Source organism: Bos javanicus, chromosome X (genome assembly GCF_032452875.1).
Source record: "Bos javanicus breed banteng chromosome X, ARS-OSU_banteng_1.0, whole genome shotgun sequence".
Classification (NCBI taxonomy): Eukaryota; Metazoa; Chordata; class Mammalia; order Artiodactyla; family Bovidae; genus Bos; species Bos javanicus.
In genome coordinates, this window is record NC_083897.1 from 135,601,779 (window position 1) to 135,620,286 (window position 18,508).

At 40.1% G+C, this 18,508-nt stretch overlaps 1 protein-coding gene across 2 annotated transcripts in view; it reads right to left on the reverse strand.

The window, feature by feature from the left end:
- Window positions 1-18,508, reverse strand: part of GLRA2 (glycine receptor alpha 2) — a 208,477-nt gene that overhangs the window by 24,497 nt on the left and 165,472 nt on the right. For both annotated transcript variants that reach the window (XM_061408130.1, XM_061408129.1), the window contains exon 8: window positions 11,600-11,749. In XM_061408130.1, the coding sequence (XP_061264114.1) occupies window positions 11,600-11,749 (150 nt within the window). The remainder of the gene's footprint in view (window positions 1-11,599; window positions 11,750-18,508) is intronic.

The window sequence follows — 18,508 nt, forward strand, 5'->3', positions numbered from 1 at the left end:
GAATGTTCATTGGAAGGACTGATGCTAAAGCTGAAGCTCCAACACTTTGGCTACCTTCTGTGAAGAGCTGACTCACTTGAAAAGACCCTGATGCTGGGAAAGATTGAGGGCAGGAGGAGAAGAGGGCAACAGAGGATAAGATGGTTGGATAGTATCACCGACTCAATGAACATGAATTTGAGCAAACTCCAGGAGATAGGGAAGGATGGTGAAGACTGGCGTGCTGCAGTCAATGGGGTCGCAAAGAGATGGTCACGACTGAGTGACTGAACAACAACAAGCCTTTGGAGAGGCAGAGAAAGGTGTTCAATTCAGTTCAGTTGCATAGTTGTCCGACTAAGAGAAAGGTGAGAGACCTTAAAAAGCAAGATTCTCAAAGAATGACCCTACTCTAATTATAGTTCAATGGATTCCCCATTTGCTTAGATTTGTTTGGCAGTTAGGCTTAGTGGTAGTGACGTCTGCATTTCAGCAGCCTTCTTTTAAAGTCCATTTACATTCTAATTGGATTGGCAGGGTCTTTTTTTTTTTGTAGATAAGAAGTGATTTATTAGAATAGGATGCTTATGAGGCTTACAAGCAAGCAGACTTGAGGATGGAGTTGGCAGTGTCTTAATGGGCTCTCTGACTTTGAGAAAAGTGGTCTTGTGCAGACTGACTGTGGCTAAACTACATCTTAGCAGTGGGAGGTAAAATGGAAGAATTCAGGTTGTCCTTAATCTTTCTGCTTCTCTTGTGTAGACACTGTAGAGTAAAAGCACAAATTCATTATTTCAACTCTATGATTATAAAAATAGCTGTATATGGGTGACATCTTGCTGTGCAATATAACTTCCCTTTGTGAAAGAAAGATAAGAGGAATAAAAATAGGGGAGGGGGCATGTTGGCAGCCTATTGCTGTATTCTAAGATAGTTGATTTTAATCTGTAGAATGTGTGTGTGTGCACACTCAGTAGCTCAGTTGTGTCTGACTCTTTGCAACTCCATGGACTGTAGCCTGTCAGGATCCTTTGTCCATGGAATTTTCCAGGCAAGAATACTGGATTGGGTTGCCATTTCCTACTCTAGTGGACCTTCCTGACTCAGGGATCGAACCCATGCCTCCTGCATTAGCAGGCAGATTCTTTACCACTGTGTCACGTGGGAAGCCCACTGTATAGAATATGTTCTCTCATAAATTGAGCAAAACCTTTATGATCCTGTTCATAAAGGATACACATACCTTAGAGGTGAAGAAAGCGGATACTCAAACAAGCACTCACTATACATAGAACTTAGCACATGCCAGGGCCTGTTGTAGGAGCTTTACCTATGGAAACTCATTTTCACCACAGTCATATAAGATAAATACATTTTAACTCTATTTACAGATGAGAAAACAGAGGCACAGAGACTCTTTTTAAAAGTGACCTGCCAAAGTCACATAACTGGTAAATTACAGAGCGTCTGTTTGTATGTTGGTGGTTCAAATCATCTTGCAGAATACCATCCTCAGGGTTACTCTGAGACTATGATCAGAGTAGTGAAACAAAACAAGGTCACTTCATAATGTTAACTAAGCACAGATGAGAACAAGATCACTATGACACTCAGAAAACACTCAACATTTTTCAGTTAAAATGAGTGATTCCTTCTTCTTTACCAAATAAAATTTTATTCTAATTCTAGTCTGCCATCCGATAAAGAAGATTTATTGAGATACCTAATCCTAGAATTTCCCCTGCTTTCTGACAGCATCCAGTCTAGAGCAGACCTCTGCTTCCTTAGACTTTCTTCCCAAATCGCCCAGTTTAGAGTCCTGTCTATAGTACACGTTCTTCCTTGCTGCAAAGAACAGTAAGCCTAACTTAACTACTGGCTTGTTCCTGGTGGCCTTTGCTTGAAGGACATTGGCACCTATTTGTCAGTGTTAAAGAGCTAGATGTGGTAGCTAATTTTCCAGATGACTAAATCACTATGAAGAAGATTAATGCCATCTAAAAAATGGGCCAAATTCAATGAGGTAAAAATTTGTAACAATAAATATAAAGTCCTTTGTTTAGGTTTGGAAAAAATCAAGCACATAATTAAGAACAGATAACTTGACAGCTATTTGTATTAATAGGAAAAAAGACTTGGGAAATGAACAAACATTAGCAACATCAAAATGAGTCAAATGTGGAATATGACTACTGAAAAGCACTACTGTAATTTAATGTTCTATGAAAAGTGCAGATAAACAGGGGGATATTGCTGGTTTTCTCTGTTACATCCTGATCATGTCTGGGCTGTCACATTCTGTGACTCATACTTCAAGATGTCACTATCAAACTACAGAAAGGGTGGCCAGTATGCTGAGGAGCTATAAGCTGTATCATAGGAAGGACTTGGTCAGTTTAGCCCAGAAACTTTGAAAAGGCCTTCCAGTTCACCATGTTTAAGTGTTTAAAGGGATGTCCCCAGGAAGAGAGGAAGGAGACTTTGGTCCTTAAGGAGGAGTATTGGTCTGACTGGGGACATTCCAGGACCCCATGGGTGTGAAAAAGCCACTCCTGGATGAACATTTGCTCTGGGTCCTTGTCTTATGGCCTTCAGCAGTGGGGCTTGGGTCCCACTGGGATGGGAGATCTAAGGGCTCTGAAACATTGGGGTGGAAATAGCACAGAGCTTCTGGACCTACTGAGTGGAGGGACAGGGCTTCTTCTAAGGTGTTCTCCTCCTGAGGCATGGCCCTGGGATTTGAGGCTAAAGCCTGCTGCTGCTAAGTCACGTCAGTCGTGTCCGACTCTGTGCGACCCCATAGACAGCAGCCCACCAGGCTCCCCCGTCCCTGGGATTCTCCAGGCAAGAACAGTGGAGTGGGTTGCCATTTCCTTCTCCAATGCATGAAAGTGGAAAGCGAAAGTGAAGTCGCTCAGTCGTGTCCGACTCTTAGCGACCCCATGGACTGCAGCGCACCAGGCTCCTCCGTCCATGGGATTTTCCAGGCAAGAGTACTGGAGTGGGGTGCCATTGCCTTCTCCAAGGCTAAAGCCTGGATAATAGTAAAATAGTTACTGTGCTTGTAGGTTTATTCTCCTCTAATAGGTCAATGGGAAGATGATTGGTTGAGAGCAAGACTCAGGTACTTCTAGGTACAGTGTCCTAAATAATACCCACAATACATGTCAGCTTTATATTCTTCTGTAAAACATGCAACAAATGGGCAGAAACTGACACTTTATAAAAGGAACGAATTAGGTAATATGGATGCTTGAAAGAATGGCATCCTTTTAGCCCTATAGGGTCAGGAAATTATTTTTTTAATTGAAGCATAGTTGACTTAAAAGATTGTATTAGTTTCAGGTGTCCAGCAAAGTGACTCAGTTATATGTATACATATTTCAAATTAATAAGTTATCTTTTGAGAAATTGAATTGAAGGACTGATAAATACAGGGAGGGAAAGAGAAAACTGCAAAGAATGAGTACTTTCCCAAGTTACTTTCATGTGAGACATTTTGATCAGGGCCTCACATTGTCACCCTGTTGTCCAATTAGGTTGAGACCTCTTATTTTCTTCTGGGGAGACTGAAGTCTAAACAGTGTGTTTGCAACATTCCCTTTCAAAGGCAGCTCAGCCTTAAGTGGCTTAGAAGCCATAACCGTGTTCTCAAAGAGCTTCAATTTCTGTTTAGTTACTGAAAATAAAGAAGTCAGGGCTCTGTGGGTAACTGGAAACCTCTGAAATCAGGCACAATGCCAAAGTCAGGAGTGGTGTGGCCAAATATAAAAATACAGGGTGAGTGAGGTGCAAGTGAGGCTTTAAAGTTCTTGTGGGACAGTTGTTAAACTACCACATGGTGTGAAGACTTACTGGAGCTGAGGCTATAACATAAAAATAGGATTTTACTACATAGACCCTGGGCATCAACTTCTAATAGACCAAGGGTGGCCCAATCATAGGGATTTGCAGTATCTGTCAGTGAAGATCTTGGCTTGATTGTTACTGAGAAACCCAGCTTTGATAAAATTGGCTGCTTTTTGAGATGTAGAAAAGGAAAAGCGAATGCACCTGGTTGCAAATTGCCTGGCCCCTCCTTGAAAGTGACCCCATTTCATAACTTGTTCAGTAAGCGCCACATACTCTGCCCACATAAGTAATTGTAGTCTCAGGGGCTCCCTCCATAAACACCTTCCTTGAATAACTCATCATGCCAGTGTCACTTTGGGAAGTAATCTGTTCTTGGATATTCTTACACTGTCTAAAGAATCTACTGCATTGTGCTGGGGAGGTCAGTTTCCTAGTGGGAAACTAAAGAGATGCTCTTTTCATTGGAAACACTGAACATTTAAAAATGGTGGCTTGTTTTTGTTTTATATTCAGGCTACAACCTAGTAGGGTCTATGAAAATTTAATAGTTCATCACCAGCTGGGCTGAAACTAGGGCAAGGTGAGTAAGGTCTCGGGTGCAAAATGTAAGGGGTGCCAAAACCCCAGTACTTCAAAGCATTATTTTAATGCAATATTTGAAAAATTCCTTATTAATGCAAAAATCCGTGGTGAAAAAAAATACCAGATTTAAATAAAAACAAGATCTGACCCTGTACTCATATGACTAATTGCACTTGCCTCACTCCAACCTCATCCCTGATGGACCAGCCTTAAAAAAACATAGTAGAAAATATTAGGGTACATATTAGGGTACATTAGAGATGTTTGGAGAAGGCAGTGGCACCCCACTCCAGTACTCTTGCCTGGAAAATCCCATGGATGGAGGAGCCTGGTGGGCTGCAGTCCTTGGGGTCTCGAAGAGTCGGGCACGACTGAGCGCCTTCACTTTCACTTTTCACTTTCATGGATTGGAGAAGGAAATGGCAACCCACTCCAGTGTTCTTGCCTGGAGAATCCCAGGGACGGGGAGCCTGGTGGGCTGCCGTCTATGGGGTTGAACAGAGTCGGACATGACTGAAGCGACTTAGCAGCAGCAGCAGCAGAGATGTTTAAGTGTGTGAGTGAGCGAGAGATACTGGATCAGAATGTAAGTGTAAAACATGAACTGTGCACAGCAGCGGCTGAGGTCAGGGACACTGAAGCAAGTTGCCTGCATGTGTGGCTTTGGTTGTTTTACTTAACCTCTCAGTGCTTTCCTCTTGTCATCTGTAGGATGGAGATAAGAATACTGCCTTCATTATTGACAGGATGACCACATTTTATCCAAACAAGGATAGTTTTGATAGTGGAAAGTGGCACGGACCATCCAGCTCTATAATGATGATGCTTTTTTTTATTTTGCAGTAATTATCAAATAATAAGGCAATTACAGATTTAAATGATCAGAAAATCACAAAGCCATTCAATCATGAGCATTCAGATGCCCACAGCAAGACTGCTCAGCCTGTATGATGATGGTCTCATGTTCACTGAACCTATGATTTTCCCGTGTTTTCCACTGACCCCACCAAGTAGTTGCCTAGGGGCTTAATGGGTTTTGCATGCCATGTCGTGGGCCAAGGCTGGTGCCCCAAATGCTTGTTAGCAGGACAGCAGTATCTCACCACTGACAGACCAAATGAAAGATTTATTTATCCCCAGCCTCTTTTGTCTGAGTGCACTTCATTTTATCAGCAACTTCTGTTCCAGTTATCCTGGAAAGAGTGTTAGCTCTGACATTGCTTTTGGAAAGGTTCCAGAGCAGAGGCCACAGGTGGTGATTTTTTTTTTTAGATTTCAGCACATGTTGAACTGAGAACTTGTGTACTGCACCTGTAGGCCCCCACCCCAGAATATCACACCATGACAGAAAGCAGATGTATACAGAGTAAGGGTCTACCAAACCCATCTCAGTTTATTTTAATGAAACTATTAATAGGTGTTTTACTTTAGAACTGATAATTCAGGACAGATGCCAAATTACACAGGACATCAGAAAAATAGGCAGAACTAGGACTTTCTGTAGTAAGCCGGCTGTATGATCACGGCACTCACAGTTGTGGGGATTAAATCAATTCCTGTATGGAAAGTACCTAGATTAGTGCCTGGTTTATAGTAAGCCCTCAATCACTGCGAGTTCTTGTTACCATTTTTTGTTAACATAGTTAGACTCAAAAAATGTGAAAAGCACTGGCTTGGAAAGATGTCATTTCCTAAGGGATAAATAATTGGAAATGCCTTTTTTTTTTTTTTTCCAAATTTAATTGTCAATGGTAGTAAGAGCCTTGACTACAAAGGGACACACACCTGCTTGCTGTTTTAATTAAAGTTTTAAATTTCAGCTTAAACTTTAAATTCATAACCATAGACCTCAGATGCAGTCTCCCACTACATTTGCCTCAGCATCCTGACCCCATCTCTCTCTTGAGAGCATTGGTTTTTTACTCTCCCAAACTACTGTTTAATATCATATCTCTTTCCTCCTTAAACTTTCTGTATCCCTTCTTTCCATCCCATTTTCAGCTTATAACTTCCCTGATAATCCTTGAAAATGATAGGAGCGATTAGGAGTCCCTACACTGTACCATCATCAAACTACCAGTGGGTCAGCACCACTGTCATTCTCCCCTCTTGTCTGTACAGTGGTAAAGCACATGGTCTCTGGAGACAGTCTCACACTTCAGATCTTGCTGTGCTACTTCGTGGCTCATGAGCATGGGCAAATGATTTAACTGCTTTGGTATCCTCCTGAATGAACTAACCCTAATTTAAGTCATTATTAAAATGGCTGAAATATCTGTCCCCATGTAAGGCTAACCCTGACCCTTGGCTCTGAATTGTCACCCTTTCTTCTCAAGGTGGTTTTTTTTCCCCTTGAAATTCTGGTGTTCTTTCACTGCAGTGTTGATTTTTCCCTTTTTGCTACAGTATTCCTATTGTTAAACATGCTCTTTTATCTTCCATTTTGAAAAAAGGTCCCTCCCATTATCCCACATTATCTTCCATGCTATCTTCTAGGCTGTCCTGCACAGCAAAGGCAAATGGAAGTGAAGTCTGAACTCTGCCATCATTTCCTTTGTTCCTGATAGGATTTTTAAATGGTGGAGCGTTCCATTCTCAGAGCTTTTTTTTTTCTTTTCTTTGAGGAATGATTTCAGTACTCAATGTTGTAATTAAGTTAACCCCCCAAACTTTATAATTGACAAATAACAGTTGAGTGTATTTAAGATGTACAGTGTGAGGTTTTGCTATAAGCGTACACTGTGAAATGATTACCACCATCAAACTAATTAACATATCCATCACCTCACATGGTTACCTTTTTTGTGAATTTACACTTAGGAGGTGATCTTACCCAGTTGTGTGGATTTAAAACATTGTTTGCTGGTTACTCTCAAAGATCCTTTTTCAGATTTCTTCTCTCCCTTAGGTGTGTTTATCTATATAATTACTTGCTAACCCTACTGGCATGTCTTGCTGCTGCTGCTGCTGCTAAGTCGCTTCAGTCGTGTCCGACTCTGTGCGACCCCATAGACGGCAGCCCACCAGACTTCCCCACCCCTGGGATTCTCCAGGCAAGAACACTGGAATGGGTTGCCATTTCCTTCTCCAACTGGCATGTCTTACAGGCATCTAAATTTAATGGCATCAAAATGACCTGAGTTCTACCCCAAGTCTGCAGTAGTCCCCATCTTAAACACTACCTAACAAGTTGCTGAAGCCAAGAATCTGAGACATATTCCTCTCTTTTCCTCACCTCCCCACATCAAATGCATCAGCATGACCTGTTGGTTTTACCCCAAAAGAATAATCACTAGAATCTAAGTTTCATCATGGAATTGCATTTTGTCTGTACTGTTCAATTATATATTCTAATGATGTACGTAGCTCCTGGCACACAATATGAATCAAATATTTTTGGAATGAATGAATGAATCTTGACTCTGACCACTTCGATGACCAGTACCACAGTCTATGCCAGCAACATGTCCCCATATTTCTGTGATAGCCTCCTGACTAATCTGCTGCTGCTTCTCATGAACTACCCACTCAACATCCTGATATTTGCTATGTTGAATCTAGCCAGTGATTCTAATCCAATCAGAATAAAATCTATTCTTTCATACTGGTCTACAAAGTCTTATATGAACTTGAAATTACCATTCCTCCAACCTCATTTCCTACTCTTTTATCTTTCTCATTCTCTACCACCTGCTCTAATACTGCCCACGTTTCCCCCAAACAACCTTATTGTAGGACTCACTGGGACACTTGTGAAAAGTAGTAATTCTCAGGGACCTCCCTGCAGACTCTGTTTCACAAGATTTGGGGTGTGACACTCTCTCTATTCTTAACAAGCATTCCGGGTGTCTTATGATAAGATACAGATACAGCCTAAGAATCCTCCACACAGCATTCCATGAAAGTATTCCCAGTTATTCAGAATTAGAGAGCAAAATGAAACTCCTTTTCTATTTCTGGTCTGGGAGAGCATACAGTCAGTGGGTAATTACTAAGCTAAACCAGGGAATTCTGAGAATACAGTTTATGTAACTGTAATAGCTTTACATTCTAGTAATATTTCCTGAGTGGCACATGTGACCTCAAACTTCTGCCACTTTGTGCTAGACACCTGTGGAAGAGGTTCAACAAATGGTTAGCACCAACAGGGAGGTGAAAATTGAGAGAGGCTTGATATTGAGCAATGTGCAGCAAAGGGCGTGTACCTGTGTGTATTGTTTGCTGGGATGAGGGAAAGAGGGAAAGGGGGCAGCACACAGGATACCAGCCCAGAGTATGCGAAGGAAACATTTTGGCACATGCTGTAATGACTCAGTTTTTACACATAAAAGCTTGTCAATGTAAGCAACATCTAAATTGCAATGTTCGGACTTCCTAGGTGGTCCAGTGGTTAAGAATATGCCTGCCAATGCATGGGACATAGGTTTGATCCCTGGTCCAGGAAGAGTCCACATGCCACAGGGCACCTAAGCCCATGCTCTGCCAGTAGAGAAGCTACTGCAATGAAAAGCCCTTGTACCGCAACTAGAGAGTAATCCCCACTCTCTGCATCTAGAGAAAGCCCTTCAGCAGCAAGGAAGACCTAGTGCAACCAAAAATTAATAAATAAAAATTTAAAAAATAGCATACCTTACAATGTTCAGCTTTACATCTAGGTATTTGGAAGCATTAAAATTGACAATGAAACATTTTTGTTTTTGCTCCGACAGAGTAGTATGTAATTATGGCTTTACCAACAGGTTCAATTTATCATTTTTTAGGGGGAGGAGATTTTGAAAACTATCTTTCATCTCCTGTGTGTAAAACTTTAACTTCAGTTCTCTAGTGATATTGTTACAGGCACTAATGTTCTACATACCAAAGAGCATGTTTCTCTTCTGGAATCTGAAGCTGAAAATAAGTGCAAGGCTTCTGGAGTGCTAAATGAAATTGAATTATAAACCAGACCACTGCTTCCCAAATGCATCTGCACTTGGAATTACCTGAGGAGCTTCAGAGATACTCCTGTGCCCCCTTCCGAGACTGAGATTAATGGGTATGAGGTATGACCAAGGTTTGGGATTTTTGAAAGATCTCCAGGCTATTCTAATGTGCAGGCAAGTTTGGGAACCACTGAAGTGGAGATTTTGAGCCATGTATTTCCAACTTCAAACTTCTAGGTAATGTAAATTTGGGGTTTCTGCATTAAAATTTAAGTTGAGACAATGAAATCAGTCTAATTGGATTTATCAGGTTGAAATCAACATGATTAGGGACCTTATTTACATAAAGCCAAGCAATTCATGAAAAAGTCAAAGTAGTTTTGTGCTCAAAGCCACACAAATTACTAATGTTCAAAACAACAAGGTTTTAAAGTAATTTTGTCAGATGAATATATATCTCCAACTACAGTTGCTAGGCTGTAACAGAACACAAGGCTCTCAGTTAGATTTTAATTTCAGATAGACAAGGAATAATGTATTAATATAAGTCTGTTCCATGCAAGATCTGGGATGTACTTATACTAAATATTGTTTATCATTTATCTGAAATTCAGGCTTGTGTGCCCTGTATATTTTTTAATTGAAGTATAGTTAATTTACAATGTTGTGTTAGTTTCAGGTGTGCAGCAAAGAGATTCAGTCATATATATGTGTGTATATATATGCAATCTTGTTCAGATTCTTTTCCATTATCAGCTATTATAAGATACTGATTTAAGTTCCCTGTGCTATACAGTAGGTCCTTCGTCATTTACCTATTTTATATAGTAGTATATATATATGATTTTTGGCCTCTTTTTAAATTATTAATTGGAGGATAATTGCTTTACAATGTTGTATTGGTTTCTGCCATACAACTGTGTGAATCAGTCATAAATATATGTATGTCCCCTCTCTAGTGAGCCTCCCTCCCACCCCCAACCTGATCCTACCCCTCTAGGTTGTCACAGAGTACTAATTTGAGCTCCCTGTGTTTTAAAGTCACTTCTCACTAGCTATCTAATTTAAATATGCTAATGTAGATGTTTCAGTGCTGCTCTCTCAATTCGCACCACCCTCCCCTTACCCCATTGTGCCCACCAGTCTGTTCGCTATGTCTGTGTCTCTTCCTGCCCTGTAAATAGATTCATCAGTACAATTTTCTAGATTCCATATATAATGTGTTAATATATGATATTTGTTTTTCTCACTCTGTATAACAGGCTCTAGGTTCATCCACATCACTAGAACTGACTCAAATTTGTTCCTTTTTATGGCTGAGTAATATTCCATTATATATATGTACCATAACTTTATCCATTCATCTGTTGATGGACATCTAGGTTGCTTCCATGTCCTAGCTATTGTAAATAGTGCTGCAATGAACATTGGGGTACATGTGTCTTTTTGAATTATGGTTTTCTCAGGGTATATGATGCAGGAGACCCGGATTCAATCCCTGGGTCAGGAAGATCCTCTGGAGAAGGAAATGGCAACCCACTCCAGAACTCTTGCCTGGAAAATCCCATAGATGGAGGAGCCTGGTGAGCTACAGTTCGTGGGGTCGCAAAGAGTTGGACACGACAGAGCGACTTCACTTTCACTTTTAGGGTATATGCCCAGTAGTGGGATTGCTGGGTCATATGGTGGTTCTATTCCTAGTTTTTAAGGAAATCTCCACACTGTTCTCCATAGTGAGTAGTGTGTACATGTTATTCCCAATCTCCTAATTTATCCCCCCTCTCCCTTTGCCCTTTGGTAACCATAAGTTTGTTTTCTATGTCTGTGACTCTATTTCTGTTTTATAAATAAGTTCATTTGTATCATTTTGTATATTCCACTTATATGAATATCATATGGTATCATATGATATTTGTCTTTCTCTGACTTACTTCACTTAGTATGATAATCTCTAGGTCCATCCATATTGCTCCAAATGGCATTATTCCATTCTTTTTATGGCTGAGTAATATTCCATTGTATATGTATACCACATCTGTTTTATCCATTCATCTCTTGATGAATTTTTTTTGCTAAATGTGACAACTCTGCCCCAATTTTAAAGGACCAACCTGAGCAGTAATTCAGTATAGTAGGATGAAATCAGGACAAAAATTAACTTCAGCTTCTTGCTCACTATGTGTTGTTCTATTTTCTAAATTACATTGACTGGTTAAACACCTCGAACTCTACCTGACTTTGTCTGCACTCAGAGTCAACGGTACCTTATTTTGCCTCTTCTGTCTTCTCCGGAGCCTCAGAAACTCCTTGTGCTGCCTGGAGACAAAGTTCACTGCTGCATATTCCAGTAAGGCTGCAAACACAAACAGAAGGCACACCGCCATCCAGATGTCAATCGCTTTTACGTAGGACACCTGACAGAAAGGGAGAGAGAGAAGCACCATGAAAACTGCTGGGGAAACCAGGTTCCTTATGGTGTGAGCAGCAGACAAATCTCAGTTCCCTTCAACAAGGATTATTTTCTAGACTTTCCTTAAGAAAATACTTAAGCATTTTCCATCCCACTTTGCAGATTCTGAGCAGAGCAGTGAACATTACAGCCCCCTCTCCACCCCCTGCCCCAGGACCTTGTTCTATCTTTCTCAGTATAGTCCACCTGCTCAAGTAGCCCCTGAGACCAGCCCCAAAGATAACTACAAGAATTGCCTTCATGAAAAAAAAAAGGAAGAAAAACAAAACTTTGAGGTAAAACTGAGTCAGGGTTACTCTTGAAACTGCTCGTTTCCTTACATTTTTCTTAACATTTAACAACTCATTAGTTAGTTAGTTCATTTAGTTCAGTCACTCAGTCATGTCTGACTCTTTGCAACCCCATGAACTGCAGCACGCCAGGACTCCCTGTCCATCACTAACTCCCAGAGTTTACCCAAACTCATGTCCATCAAGTCGGTGATGCCATCCAGCCTCTGTCGTCCCCTTCTCCTCCTGCCCCAAATCCCTCCCAACATCAGGGTCTTTTCCAATGAGTCAACTCTTCAGTACTTTGTGGCCAGAGTACTGGAGCTTCAGCTTCAGCACCATTCCTTCCAATGAACACCCAGGACTGATCTCCTTTAGAATGGACTGGTTGTATCTCCTTGCAGTCCAAGGGACTCTCAAGAGTCTTCTCCAACACCACAGTTCAAAAGCATCAATTCTTCAGTGCTCGGCTTTCTTCACAGTCCAACTCTCACATCCATACATGACCACTGGAAAAACCATAGCCTTGACTAGACGGACCTTTGTTGGCAAAGTAATATCTCTGCTTTTGAATATGCTATCTAGGTTGGTCATGACTTTCCTTCCAAGGAGTAAGCATCTTTTAATTAAGATAATTCTAAAATTCAGATGAGAAATAAACTATATGGGCCTTGGGTCCTTTAAAAACCAGTTCATAATTTCCATTCAACTATTGATCCTAACTGATGTGGAAGCACATATTTTTCTTCTTTTTTTGAGGTGTACAATAATATAGATTACAGGTGTACAATACAGTTATTCACAATTTTTAAAGGTTGTGCTCCATCTGTTGGTTCGTTTCCAAGGCAAACCATTCAACATCACAGTAATCCAAGTCTATGCCTCAACCGCTGATGCTGAAGAAGCTGAAGTTGAACAGTTCTGTGAAGACCTACAAGACTTTCTACAATAACAACAACAAAAAAGACATCCTTTTCATCATAGGAGAATGGAATGCAAAAGCAGGAAGTCAAGAGATACCTGGAGTAACAGGCAAATTTGGCCTTGCAATACAAAATGAAGAAGGGCAAAGGCCTACAGAGTTTTCTCAAGAGAACATCCCGGTCATAGCAAACCCCTTTTCCAAAAACCCAACGGACCACTGTACACATGGACATCACCAGATGGTCAATTCTGAAATCAGACTGATTGTATTCTTTGTAGCTGAAGATGGAGAAACTCTATGCAGTCAGCAAAAACAAGAGCTGAAGCTGACTGTGGCTCAGATCATGAACTCCTTATTGCCAAATTCAGGTTTAAATTTGAAAGTAGGGAAAGCCACTAGGCCATTCAAGTATGACCTAAATCAAATCCCTTATGATTATACAGTGGACATAAAGAATAGATTCAAGAGATTAGATCTGGTAGACCGAGTGCCTGAAGAACTATGGACAGAGGTTCATAACATTGTATAGCAGGCAGTGACCAAAACCATCACAAAGAAAAAGAAATGCAAAAGGGCAAAGTGGTTGCCTGAGGAGGCCTTACAAATAGCTGAGAAAAGAAGAGAAGCGAAAGGCAAAGGAGAGAAACAAAGATATACCCAACTGAATGCAGAGTTCCAGAGAATAGCAGAGCAGGGAGAGATAAGAAGACCTTCATAAGTGAACAATGCAAAGAAATAGAAGAAAACAATAGAATGGGAAAGATCAGAGATCTCATCAAGAAAATTAGAAATATCAAGGAAAAATTTCATTCAAGGATGGGCACAATAAAGGACAGAAACAGTATGAACCTAACAGAATCAGAAGAGACTAAGAAGAGGTGGCAAGAATACACAGAATTATACAAAAAAAGGGCTTAAGGACTCAGATAACCACAATGGTGTGGTCATTCACCTCAAGCCAGACATCCTGGAGTGTGAAGTCAAGTGGGCCTTAAGAAGCATCACTGAGAACAAAGCTAGTGGAGGTGATGGAATTCCAGCAGAGCTGTTTCAAATCCTGAAAGATGATGCTGTCAAAGTGCTGCACTGAATATGTTAGCAAATTTGGAAAACTCAGCAGTGGCCACAGAACTGGAAAAGGCCAGTTTTCATTCCAATCCCAAAGAAGGGCAATGCCAAAGAATATTCAAACTACCATATAATTGCACTCATTTCACTTTCCAGCAAGATAATGCTCAAAAATCTGTCAAGCTAGGCTTCAGCATTACATGAACTGAGAAATTCCAGATGTACAAGCTGGATTTAGAAACTGCAGATAAATCAGAGATTAAATTGCCAACATCTGTTGGATCATAGAGAGAGCAAGAGAATTCCAGGAAAACATCTACTTTTTTTTTTTTTTTTTTTTTAATTTTATTTTATTTTTAAACTTTACATAATTGTATTAGTTTTGCCAAATATCAAAATGAATCCGCCACAGGTATACATGTGTTCCCCATCCTGAACCCTCCTCCCTCCTCCCTCCCCATACCATCCCTCTGGGTCGTCCCAGTGCACTAGCCCCAAGCATCCAGTATCGTGCATCGAACCTGGACTGGCATATCGTACTTTTGCTTCATCGTCTATGCTAAAACCTTTGACTGTGGATCACAACAAACTGTTGACAAATAACAAACTGTTGACAAATAACAAACTGTTGACAATTCTTAAAGAGATGGAGATATCAGACCGCTTTACCTGTATCCTAAGAAACCTGTATGCAGGTCAAGAAGCAACAGCTAGAACTGGACATGGAGCAATGGATTGGTTCAGAATTGGGGAAGGAGTATGACAAGGCTGTATATTGTTATCTTGTTTATTTAACTTCTATGCAGAGTGCTGCTGCTGCTGCTGCTAAGTCGCTTCAGTCGTGTCCGGCTCTGTGTGACCCCATAGACGGAAGCCCACCAGGCTCCCCCGTCCCTGGGATTCTCCAGGCAAGAACACTGGAGTGGGTTGCCATTTCCTTCTCCAGTGCATGAAAGTGAAAAATGAAAGGGATGTCACTCGGTCGTGTCCGACTCTTAGTGACCCCATGGACTGCAGCCTACCAGGCTCCTCCATCCATGGGATTTTCCAGGCAAGAATATTGGAGTGGGGTGCCATTGCCTTCTCCGTCTATGCAGAGTACATAATTCGAAATGCCAGGTTGGATGAATCACAAGCTGAAATAAAGATTGCTAGGAGAAATATCAGCAACTTCAGATGCTGCAGATAATACCACTCTAATAGAAAAAAGTGAAAAGGAACTAAAGAGCCTGTTGATAATGGTGAAAGTGAAAAAACTGGCTTAAAACTTAGCATGCAAAAAGTTAAGATGATGACATCTGGCTCTATCACTTCATGGCAAATAGAAAGGGAGAAAATGGTATCAGTGGTGGATTTTATTTTCGTGGACTCCAAAATCACTGTAGATGGTGACTGCAGCCATGAAATTAAGACACTTGCTCCTTGGAAGAAAAGCTATGACAAACCTAGACAGCATATTAACAAGCAGAGACATCACTTTGCTGACAAATGAACAGATAGTCAAAGCTATGGTTTTTCTAGTAGTCATGTACGGATGTGAGAGTTGGACCATAAACGATGAGTGCTGAAGAATTGATGCTTTTGAACTGTGGTGCTGGAAAAGACTCTTGAGAGTCCCTTGGACAGCCAGGAGATCAAACCAGTCAATCCTAAAGGAAGTCAACCCTGAATATTCATTGGAAGGACTGATGCTAAAGCTGAAACTCCAATACTTTGGCCACCTGATGCGAAGATCTGACTCATTGGAAAAGACCCTGATGCTGGGAAAGATTGAAGGCAGGAGGAAAAGGGGACGACAGAGGATGAGATGGTTGGATGGCATCACCGACTCAATGGACATGAGTTTGAGCAAACTCAATGAGATCATAAAGGAGAGAGAAGCCTGGGGTGCTGCAATGCATTGGGTAGCAAAGAATCGGACACGACTGAACAACACCACCTCTGTTTGTAGTTATTGTAAAATACTGGCTATATTCCCTGTGTTGTACAGTATATCATTTTAGCTTATTTTATACCTATTAATTTGTACCTCTTAATCACCTACCCCTAACTTACCTCTTTCTCCTTCCCTCTCCCCACTGGTAAACCACTCATTTGTTCTGTATATCTGTGGTTCTGGTTCTTTTATGTTATAGTCACTAGTTTGTTTCATTTTTTATATTCCACATGTAAGTGATCCACATGTATGTGATATCATGCAGTAATTGTCTTTCTCTGTCAGACTTATTTCACTTAGCATAATGCCAAATTTTGATAGGGATTTCATTAAGTGTGTAGTTTGCTTTGGGTGGTATGATCATTTTAACAATATTAATTCTTCCAATCCAAGAACATGATATATCTGCCCATCTATTTGTGTCATCTTCCATTTCTTTTATCAATGTTTTATAGTTTACAAAGTACAAGTCTTCTACCTCCTTAGGTAAGTTTATTCCTAGGTATTTGATTCTTTTTGATGTGGTGGTAAGTGGGATTGTTTCCTTAATTTCTCTTTCTGAATATTCATTGTGAGTATATAGAAATGCAATAGATTTCTGTGTTGTTTTTTTTTTTTTTTTAGTTTTAGTTATTTTTTTAGTTTCCTGCAACTTTACTGAATTCCTTGATGAGCTCTACTAGTACTGGGTGGCATCTTTATGATTTTCTATTTATAGTATCATGTGTAAACAGTGACAGTTTTACTTCTTCTTTTTCGATTTGGATTCCTTTTATTTCTTCTTGTCCGATTACTATGTCTAGGAGTTTTAATACCATGTTAAATAAAATGAGACTCGGCAACCTTATCTTGTTCCTGATCTTGGAGGAAACGCTTTCAGCTTTTCACCATTGAGTATATTAGCTGTCAGTTTGTCATATACAGCTTTTATTATGTTGAAGTTAAATGTTTTTAAGCTATCACAATTCAGGAATATTTAACCAAAATAAAATATCAGTGTTCTGGGTCTTGGGAAGGTATCTGGTTAAAAAGGAAACTTTCATAACCCTTTGGTGATTGGCTGAATATTTCATATATCTTAGAATTTGATAAAGCAGAATCTGAAAGCAAATACTTTTACTTGCAATACAAATTTCCCCTCATGTCACTCAACTTCCAATTTTTTTTTAATTTTTATTTAATTTTTAAACTTTACATAATTGTATTAGTTTTGCCAAATATCAAAATGAATCCACCACAGGTATACACGTGTTCCCCATCCTGAACCCACCTCCCTCCTCCCAATTATTTTTTAAAATATGAGGGGAAAAATAGCTAGATAAAGTTGTAATATATTGGACAACAGAGTACAAAGGATTCTTATTCAGCTGTCTGTGTGAATGTGTACTGTGCTGTGCTGGGCTTAGTCGTTCAGTTGTGTCCAACTCTTTGCTACCCCATGGACTGTAGCCCACCAGGCTCCTCCGTCCAGGGGATTCTCCAGGCAAGAATACTAGAGTAGGTTGCTGTGTCCTCCTCCAGGGGATCTTTCCAACCCAGGGATCGAACCCAGGTCTCCTGCATTGCAGGCAGATTTTTTACCATCTGAGCCACCAGGGAAGTCCGTGAATGTGTACTATCTAGTTCCAAATTTAAATAGGGTTTCCACAGTTTTGATAGCTGACACTGAATGTTTGCCAGCCAGAATTTTAAGCATTATATATATATTAATTTTCTAACCAGTATAGCAACTGTATTACCCCCACTTTGTGATGAGGAAACTGGGTTACAGAGAGTTTAAATTATTACTGAAGATCAGAAAGCTAAAAGGTGGCAGAGCTAAGATTGGAACTGGAACTCAGTCTGACTGGTGATTGTCCTTTCTGAACATACACAAACATACTACTAGGATTATACCCTTTGTATCTTGCATTGGTTTCTCTTTGATCTTTATAGTAAGCATTTCCCATGTCATTTAACTTTCTTCTAAATCATAATTTCCAGTGCTTGTGTAATTTTCTAAACCATCATTAATTGTTCTGTATGATAGGATATTTAGGTGATTTTTAGTTTTAGTTTATGCTACTATAAATTTGGGGGCTATGAATATCCTTCCCCTAATATTTGACTGTGTTTCTGTTTATTTGCTAGGTCAGCTTTTAGACGTGGGACAATGGGAGTAAATTGTAATAAAATAGGCTTTTGACCTAGAAAGTTATTAGGAACATAGAAGATGTAAAAAGCAGAAACTCTAGAATAAGATGCCTGAAGTTAAGAAACACTACTCTGTTCCTTACTCTGACTTTGCCAGGTTGTTTAACCTCTCTTTACCTCCCCTCCTCATCTGTATAAAGGAAAATAATAGTAGCTAGTTCATAGAGTTATGTGGATAAAATCACTTAATGTATGCAGAATGCTTAGAGTAGTGTTTGGCACAGAGTAAGTGCTATGTAAATGTTGGCAATTATTTGACTACATAAAGGTGTGATTTTGTTAAAGAAAAATCTTGGGAGAGACAGAAAAACA